The sequence below is a fragment of the Corvus brachyrhynchos genome, unplaced genomic scaffold, assembly GCF_000691975.1.
Source record: "Corvus brachyrhynchos isolate BGI_N302 unplaced genomic scaffold, ASM69197v1 scaffold18, whole genome shotgun sequence".
In the NCBI taxonomy this organism is placed as follows: domain Eukaryota; kingdom Metazoa; phylum Chordata; class Aves; order Passeriformes; family Corvidae; genus Corvus; species Corvus brachyrhynchos.
Genome location: NW_008246064.1, coordinates 2,651,351 through 2,661,066, shown reverse-complemented (window position 1 = coordinate 2,661,066; position 9,716 = coordinate 2,651,351). Strand labels below are relative to the sequence as shown.

The following is a 9,716-nucleotide window of genomic DNA, read 5'->3' as shown; positions in this document are numbered from 1 at the left end:
GCAGGCACCCCTGTGCCTCAAGAGCATCACACCTCAGCAGACACTGCCACTCAATGCAACCAAAAATTATTCTGAAGGTCTTGGAGAAAGGCAATCTCAGAGAATGGGAATCTCATCTCCAAAAAGTTGTGCAGGTGGTTAACACAAAGCCTGTAGTCCACCACAGTCCACCATTTGAACACCTCAGGCTCAGCTTAACTTGGCAAAAGACTCAGCCTGTTCTGATGACAACCTCCACAACCTGGCCTCCAGAAGTTCTTTCCCAGGCGCAGGGATGGATGGAGCTTGCAGGACTGGAGGCTTTAAGAAGCAGTGGGCCACAGCTTCTCTGGGGGAGGACATCACAAACTCAGGCAAAATCACCTCCAGGCTGCCCTGAGATAAATGAAACAACACTGGGAAAACCTATTGTATTCCGAAACTTAATCAAGTCAGAGAAGTAATTGAGCTTAACAAAACACCTGGAATTATTTAGGGACCTCTGAAAGGGAAAGGACACAGCCAGCCAGGCTGGGTACACTCCAGTGAGAGCTCCAGTCTGTACCTGACATGATGCTGGAGCAGGAACTTCCTGTATTCCTCAAGCTCTGACTGCCCATCCATTCATCAGAGGGACAGGGATGGAGTCCATGCATTGTTCGGTGAAAATAAGGGAATACAAGCCTTGGAAAGGCTTTATATGCTGTACACAGCTACTGAATGTGGGTTAAATAAAAGACAGAGCCACACTCACCTCAGAGAGCACAGTGAAATGGGTGAGACAGAACAGCCAGGAGCTGAAGCAAGAGAAATTTGAAACAGATTGGGAAAATGACCCACACAAGAGTGACCAAATTTTGGGAGAGGTTGGCCAGGCTGTGGAATCTCAACAGCCAGGGGCACAGGGTACTCTGATCAGATCCCCAAGCTGAAGAGTGTCACCATAGTCTCAGCCTTGATCATGTAGGTGTAACCTGAAAGGAAAGGCTCAGCTGATGAATGTCCCGCCCCAGACACTGCCAGTGTGAGAGATTCAGCTTCTCTGAGCAGCTGCTTTTTTTTTGCATTTTTTCGTATTTTTTTAAAAAAAAATTTATAAAGTTTTATGCAGAGAGTGCCGTTTTACTAAAGGCACGCACATGGTCGGTTAAAAGTCGCATTAGCACAGAATTATTCGACTGCAGATAACTACGCAGAGTTCTTTAAAAATAAAAGAAATAACCATAAATCCGTTCCCTCTCTAAGAGCTGAACACTCCTTTCTTAAATATTTTTATTACTATTTATTTATTTATTTATTTTTTTAAATTTAAAGCAACCACCCAGCCGCTCGCTACCAACTCTCTCCATCCCAAACCCCTGCCCAGCTTCCTTCCTTCCTTCTTCCCTCCCTCCCTTCCCAGGGGGAGGAGTTGTCCCCGCTTCCGATGACATGGTACCCACAGCAACATCCCTGCGGGCTCCGTCGCGGTGCGGCCGCCGCGGGCAGCGGCGATGCCGCCGGGCTGCCATGGACTGAACAGCATCCCCGCACCCCAAACCCGCTTTTTTGGGGCTAAAACATGGACAACGCCTTCGTGGAAGAAGTGGCCGCATCACTGGTGAGAGAGTTTCTCAGTAGAAAGGTAAACTTGTCTCGATTTTGTCCCAGCTGAGCCCCGGTGGGGATGGCACTGGGGAAAATGGGAAGGACGGGAAAAATTGAGGGATGCTCGGGGACTTATTCCAGCCTGGAATCAGCTGGATGTGAAGGGTGGGAGGCTCTGGGGTGAGCAGCTGGACTACATCTCCCACAGTGCCCTTTCATTCCCGGCGATGGAGCCGCTTCCTCCCGCTCGGGGAAGCCCCATCCTTACTCGCACAGGGCTGCGAGACTGGAAATTAAATCAAGAAACGCACTTTCAGTTCGGTTTTTCTTGTTGTTTGCAGTTTCAGTTTGATGGTTTTTTATTTTTTAAAATTTGTTTTTGCTTTTTTTCCTTCCTGAATTACCTGTTTTGATGTTGTCCTTCTGTTTGCAAGAGGTATACAAAGCCTAATTTATTTATTTACTTTTTTAAATCCTTCCTGAATTACCTGTTTTGATGTTGTCCTTTTGTTTGCAAGAGGTATAAAAAAAAGCCTAATTTATTTATTTACTTTTTTAAGGCAGAAGGTAACAGTTTTAGAGAAACTGTTCAGCTGTATTTTCCCTCCCAATTTTCAGTAATAACTCAGCAGAAAACCCGTTTTTTAGGGGGGGAAGGAGTTGAGATAAAGGGAGGAAAGAGGCCATTGTATCTGTCACGAATTTAATACTATAAAGGGAATTTTGGACCACACAGGGATATGGGGAGTGTGGGATTGAGCAGACTGAAAACCCACCTTCACATTTCTGTGTAGCAGTGCCTATGACCTTGTATTTCTGTTAAATCCTAGGGAAATACTGCTGATGTCAGACTCCCAGTGTCAGGAATGAGTTGTTTCATATCAGAAATTAAACAGCCACTGTCTCATTAAGTGCTGCACAAAACTCATGTTTTGCATCCGGTCTCCAAATTCACATTTTCAAAACAAGGGGCACTGATAATCCTTTGTGCTTCTGCTTCCCCCACATCTTTCATACCCATCAGAGCCTACAGAGATAATGATCCTTTATTTACCACAACTTGCCCTTAATTTCATAAATCTGAGCCAGACACTCTGTCAGCAGAAAAATAAATCCTTTGTTGTGACAATAACTTCTTCAAAAGGAAGGAATCTGGGCTTTCTCTCTCAAAACAGTAGTCTTGTGTTGTATCACTTAAATTAGTTTGGGATCCAACTCACAATAAATCAGCCTCTCCTCCCAGAAAGTGAGATGCACATAGATTTTGTCTCTGAGGTGCCCATGGGTGCTGACCACAGACTGAAAGTCAAAGTTTGAAGACCCCAAACCAGCTGATGCTGTGGAGATCTGACTGATTTCCAACCTGAAGCTGGCTGGAATAACTTCAGCTCAGGGCGCTTCATACCAACCATCAGTCTTAGGAGGCTGTTTAGCTGCTCAAGTCACCTGCAAAGAGGCTTTTGTTTTTTTGTGTTCAGCAATTTCCATCTCACATAGCACCTTAATTATTTCCACATCCGTGGGCTGTGATAATTCAATATTGTACCATTACAGCACAGGTTCTGAGGGTTACCTGGTTACCAGTTGCTGCCATCCACAAGTTTCATGTCACACCAAACAAAACTGAGAGTGAAAGATTCGGGGTCTGACACTTTTCCTTCTCAGGGTTTGAAGAAAACCATCACCACCATGGACCGGGAGCTTCCCCGCTCTGCACTCAGCATCAATAACAGGAATGAGCTCCGGAATGTCCTGCACCTGCACTCCTTGTACAAACAGAACAAGGTGAGGCAATCCATGGTGCTTCCCTAATTGTGGAAGTATCCTTGCATGCCCATTTCTACTTGTAGCTTTATACATGGCACAGCAGATGAAAATTACTCTCTGAGCATTTATTATCCTTTAAAATTCAATATAAATAGGTCACTCATGACTTGAGGCACATGATGCTTTTGGCCAGCAGCCTGAGATACCTTCATATAAGTCGATAAATGCCACTTCAAAAAACCCTCTCCCAGTGTAGAAAAGGTGCATTTGAGCACAGTTTCCACACTTTGGAATATTGAGATAAAATGAGAGCCAGAAATCGCCATGACAGGTTGCTTTTTTGTGTCGTTCTTCCTTCATTTAACACAGCAGCACCTTTGAGCTCTCGACATTCTCTAGCTGCCATCTTCCAGTTCCCTGGATTGTTTGTACAGTCACACCTGGGATACACCCCCAGGTAACTGTAGGAAATAGTTAAAATGTTCAGTTGCTGTACAGGGTAAAAATAACACCCTGCAGCCAGACCAACACAGCGTTCCAATAGTCACCGAGAGCTTTATTTCTCTTTTTGGCTAGGCAAAGGAGAACCCACTGAAAACACTGCTTGAAATTATTACTAATTACTTCCTGGAGCACCGTGGGACTTCCAGGAGCACGGGTTCCAGCTCTGCTCTGTCAGCTCCTCAGAGTAAGAGCTCAGCATCCCACCCATCCGACCTCCCGGATGAGGACCATGGCAATGCCAATGCACTGGATGAAAGCAAAACTCAGGCCTCCAGGTACAGTCTGATTTATTTCTCTTTGCCCTTTCTATTCACTTAGTTTTTCTTAATTAAGGGAAATAGTGTTAAATGTTTTATCATTTCTTCAGCTCTACCACATTTTTATTAGCTATCCTCGTAACACAAAGCTTAACTTCCCAGATTATTAAAATGTCCTGTGCAAGCCCCCCTTCAAAAATGATCTTTTGTGTTCCCTGACAATTCTGAAGGCTGATAAACTCAGTTGCATCTTTCAGTCATGGAAGTACATAGAAATAGGAGATTTCATGCCTTTTAAATTGGAAATACTCAAATTGAAGCAGGTTTGGAGGTGAAACAAACCCCCTGTGCTCAAAATACAGGTATATTCATGGCTTACACAGGCAAAGGTTTGCTGTCTTAAATTCAGTGTTGTTACAAATTGTGTAGGTTCAGATCTTGCAGAAAACCTGAAAATAGCATATAATCAAGTTTTTCATTTGTTAGTGCCTCAAAGAGGATTAACAGCCCTGTGCTTCCATAGAAAGCTTTTAAAATGGTCAGAGAAGAGTAATTCACCTTCCCAGCTCCACTCTCAGGGAATTAATCAGGTTTTGCTCTTCATCCTAAATGCAGCATGCTCAAAGGAGCCAAGTCAGTGCTTGAAAAAAACCCATGAAGTCATTTCTTATTGGGGAAGAAAGCCAAGATGTTTTAAGTTGAGCTCAGAAGGAACACTTGAAAAGGAGGCAGTGCAAAGGCTTTTTTCCTCTTTTCTTTTTTCTTCCTCTTTTTTTTTTCCTTTTTTCTCGTCCTCTTTTTTTTTTTTTTCCCCTTTTTCTTTCCCTTTTATGGATCTCTCCCACTGAGGAGTCCCTGACACTGCTCTGTGAGAGCTCAGCTGTGCCCAGCAGTGTTAACATTGGAAGGAACCTTAAAGATCATCTCATTCCACCCCCTTCCTTTATCCCAGGTTGCTCCAAGCCCTGTCCAATCTTACCTTGGACACTTCCAGGGATGGGGCAGCCACAGCTTCTCTGGGCATCCTGTGCCAGGAGCTCACCATCCTCACAGGGAAGAATTCCTTCCCCAATCTCCCATCTAACCCCTCCCTCTGTCAGTTTAAAGCCATCAGCCCTTGTCCTGTGGCTGCAGAGTTGCCATAAAAAGGGTTATTGTGGGCAGGTTGAGAGGTTGGCTCAGCCACGTTCTTTTTCAACCCACAAACTGAACCAGTCAGGGAAACACCACAGCAAAGCACAGCTCTGGATCATCCTCACCACTGCCATCCCCTCTGGGCAAAGGAAAGTCAGGGATTGCCAAGGTCAACCAGCCAGTGCCTGAAATTAGTTTTAGTTTCAACTACCTGGGTAATTGTTAACGATGCTTTCAGGGGTGGAGAGTATAATCAGACAGGACTCCGCACAGTTCCTTATTAACGAGTCTGCTTTCCTTTTAACTTTCCTTTTGGAGGTTTGTGTGAGTGTCTGTAACTGTTAAAAGAGTCTCTAAGCCAGCACCCCTTGGCAATGAGGAGTTATGTGCAGCTGGGTCAGGAGTAGCATTCCTTACTTTTCCTGATGATTCCAGAGGCAGATCATGCTCCCAGAGATGGATCATGCTCCCTTTATTTACATGCACAGCGTGTCCTCACAACACAAGACACACCCCTGGAAAAATGGGTTAAATAAAAGGAACATTTTTGTGGTACAAGATGTTTCAACTTATGGACTTGCTTTACAATGAATTAGGATGGAGGATGACACCCCAGAGTGAAAAACAGGTTCAGGGGCTTGTTTCCTTGTGTTAAGGAAGGTGAGCATTTTTGGGTTACACAGAACATAAATTTATACCCAGAACTCAGTAAAATAATTTCCATCACAAAAGTGCCTTTCTTTCTGGACTGAAATAAGTGTTCTACATCTCAACAAAGAGTGAGAGAGGTCAGTAAAGTCAGTCTAAGTTACAGGAGAACAGAAGAAGTGAGCAAAAGTGTTAACAAATTTCCAAACAGATGGAGAAGGAATGGGAACTGCTGGTTGTAGTTTAGGACCTGTCTGGTATAACATATAAATTGTGCTTTCTACTATGATACTCAGTCATACAGTCACAGAATGGTTTGGGCTGGAAGGGACCTAAAAGATCATCCAGTCCCACCCCCTGCCATGGGCAGGGACACCTTCCACTATCCCAGGCTGCTCCAAGCCCCATCCAACCTGGCCTTGGACACTTCCAGGGATCCAGGAGCAGCCACAGCTTCTCTGGGCACCCTGTGCCAGGGCCTGCCCACCTCCCAGAGAAGAATTTCTTCCCAATATCTCATGTAAATTTCCCCTCTTTCAGTTTGAGCCCATTTTACATCAAAATATGTAAACATGGGATTGTGTTACCCATATTATAACCAATCGTGGCACATAATAATGATACTGAAAGAATGTCCTCAAGTCCTACATCCAGGTGTTTGAGTGACAAGTGACTGCATTTGATTACCACTCCGAGATAAACTGTTGCTTAATTTGACAGCAGTGCTTTACTTAGCTTGTTTTATTAATCTACTTGTGCATTACTTTGCTGTTTCAAGCTTTTCCTCTTTCTTCCCTCTAGGTATGATGTTGAGAATCCACTGGATAAAATCCCTCCACCCAGAAAACATCAGCACAGGAGTGAAAAATGCCACCCAGGGACAACCCACAGCAGTAACTTACCCTGTGCTTGGGACAAGAAGTTAAAAGACAGTCAAGAGGATTTAAAGGCAGCTCCGGTTTCTGAGGAGCTGAAATCCACAGGGAAGGAGAAGCCAAGGCCCAGGGCTGGTCTCACTGCCAAGGGAATGATGGCTGGACCAGTAGCAAGTCCACCAGAGGTGATTCCCAACACTTAACAAAGTATTTGGCTTGCCCATGGATTTTATATCCAGCCTGCTGGGATAAAAATCATTTGCATAAAGTATTCAGATGACTTCTGCATGTTAATCCATTAAATCTGCAGGCTGAAAAGGTGCAGTGAGTTAGGGAAATTGTTCTGCCTAATTGAGAATTTCAGATATAGACACTGTAGGCAGCTGCCCCTGCATGTCTGTGATCTCAGGTCACCAAATTCCTTTATAAATCTTTCCCTTTCTTGAAATCTCTTGACAGATTTGGTTTTCTGTTTTCCTATGAAAATTGCTTTTTTACCTTCACAGTGTCTGTTTTACTCTGGTTTTCCAAGACCTCACATTTAATCAGTGGCAGTTTGGAACTGGAAATTGCTTTCAGTTCGAAATATGTTTCAGAACTGATCAAATCAGACCATATTGCATCAAGAAGTGCTCTCAAAACACAGTTAAGAATTTCTTGCCCTTTTTTTTTTTCCTTTATGCTGCTTTTATATAGACAGGGACTTTTCCAATGTAAAATTAAGCTTGTAATAATGAGAAATTTAACTATTTTAACTGTGACATTTAGATAATACTGAAGAGCATGTGGAAGTTAAATGAATTAGCTGGGTTTTTATAAATATCTCTGATTTAAAAAAAAAGACCAGTGGTAGACACCAGTGAAATATCTTATGTATCTTGATTTCCTGAGCTGTGTACAACCCCAAGATAAGCTTTTAGGAGGTATTTTGCTGATTTTCTTGGATAAAGGAAAGCGTATTTTAATGGAATGTAGCATCTTTAATACTGGTCAAATTTTAAGTGAAAGTGTTTGTCTTATTTATTACTGATTTTTTAAAAAATCTGATTTACTCCAGAAGCTGTTTCCTAATAACAAATTGTTTAGCCCAGAAATCACTCCTAGAGCTTTCCTTTTCTTCTCATGTTTATTTAAAGATGGTAAAATTTTAATCTGTGGCTGTCATGGCACTTTTTTCCAGGATCTCCAAAAAAGGAGGCTTTCCAAACGATCCACGAGCATCAGCAGCACAGCACAGCTCAGGGGTGAAGGACATCTTGAAGAACAAGACCTGAGTGTCCCAAGCACTGATTTTCAGGAAAGCAAAGCATCTCCAACAAAATCAAATGCGGAATTTACATCAAAAACTCTGCCAAGCTCACACACCAGTTCTGCCTCGGAAAAACCAAGGAACAGCCCCAAAGATCCAGATGACTTTTTTTCCAAGCTGCTGTCTGAGAGAGAGAGGGCCAAGACTGAGGAAAGAAAATCACTTCCAAGCTCTGGTGCAGACAGCAGTGAAAAAAGCCTTAAAGTGAGTGCCCCTCACAGACATTCGGGGGCTGGGAGAGAAAAGAAGGAGAGATCCCTCAAGAAAACTGAGAGTCGGTTGTCAGGTCACAGGTGAGAGTATTTCTGGGAATATTATGCTAAACTAGATTTTTGTTGTTGTTCTGCACGATTTCATAATGATATAAAAGTTTTAGAAGTGTCTCCTGTGAGCTCCAAATATATATTTTTGGCTTTTCTCTCCCTTATATTCTTAATTGATCTTTTTTTAATTTTTTTTTTTTTCTGGGTGAAATCAAAGAGCGAGAGGCATGGCATTTTGTTTATTTACACACTAAAACAGCAGCCAGATTTCTTAATATTATTATTGCTATTTTGTTTTCCAGTTTAATTTCTTGTAAGCCTGAGATACCACGTGTGGAGGCCCTGTTGAGAAGGAAACAATTATACATTAGGTCTCTCCACATTTATGTTAAGGGCTGTGGGAATTATCAAACTGGGGATCTGCTGGAGCTGCAGGTGGGCCCGGAGTGGCACTTGCTTCCTCTCTGGAACCAAAAATCAGCTGAGAAAGAGCTGCAAGCATTACACAGTGCATTGGCTTGTTTAATTTGTGAAAGACTACTGTGTAATAGGGCAAAGTACTACAGTCTAAAGTCTTAAAACTTCTGGTTTCATACAGCTTCACTGAGCCTCCAAGGTGGTGCTGCCCCATCACTTCACCCTTTCCACTCACAGGATGGTTTTTTACCTCACACTCAGCATTAATTGAGGTGGAGAAGAGAGCTTCAGTGGCCTTTGGCAGCTCCCTAGCAAAGCTGAGAACATTGAGTGTATTCCTGGTATTTGATAGTCAGTGGATGTATAGTTCATTGGGGACGAGCCTCAGAGGCATGGTGGACTGGACGGAATTCTTTGGGAAAGCTGTTGAGAAAAGCCAGTAACAAAGTCTTGTGCAAACTTCACTTGCTAAGGGCTGGGTCCTACACTGGGCTCACAACAATCCCAGCCAGCCCTGCAGGCTTGGGAAAGTGTCTGGAAAGCTGCCCAGTGGGAAAGGACCTGGGGTAATGGTGACAGTGGCTGAATGTGAGCCAGGAGTGACCAGGTGGGCAGGAAGGGCGGTGGCACCTGGATTGGATCGGGAACAGGGTGGCAGCAGGAGCAGGGCAGTGATTGCCCCCTGTGCTGGGCACTGGTGGGGCCGCACTTCCAATTCTGGGGTCACTTTTGGGTTCCTCACGACAAGAAGGACATTGAGGGGCTGGAGTGTGTCCAGGGAAGGGAATGGAGTTGAGAAGGGGCTGGAGAATTCCTGAGGGAGCTGGGGAAGGGGCTCAGGCTGGAGCAAAGGAGGCTCAGGGGGGACCTTGTGGCTCTGCACAAGTCCCTGACAGGAAGGGGCAGCCGGGGGGGTCGGGCTCTGCTCGCAGGGAACAGGGACAGGGGCAGAGGGAACGGGCGCCGGGTGGGCGCG

The 9,716-nt window shown here is 44.2% G+C and overlaps 1 protein-coding gene across 5 annotated transcripts in view; it reads left to right on the top strand.

The window, feature by feature from the left end:
* Window positions 1–1,382: 1,382 nt before the first annotated feature.
* Window positions 1,383–9,716, top strand: part of FAM188B (family with sequence similarity 188 member B) — a 65,375-nt gene continuing 57,041 nt past the window's right edge. For 4 of the 5 annotated variants that reach the window (XM_017746728.1, XM_008643113.2, XM_017746727.1 and 1 more), the window contains exons 1-5: window positions 1,383–1,603; window positions 3,232–3,351; window positions 3,910–4,112; window positions 6,678–6,936; window positions 7,932–8,353. In XM_017746728.1, coding sequence (XP_017602217.1) covers window positions 1,541–1,603; window positions 3,232–3,351; window positions 3,910–4,112; window positions 6,678–6,936; window positions 7,932–8,353 — 1,067 coding nt within the window. In that variant the 5' untranslated portion in view covers window positions 1,383–1,540. The remainder of the gene's footprint in view (window positions 1,604–3,231; window positions 3,352–3,909; window positions 4,113–6,677; window positions 6,937–7,931; window positions 8,354–9,716) is intronic. The other variant, XM_017746726.1, reaches the window with a different exon arrangement.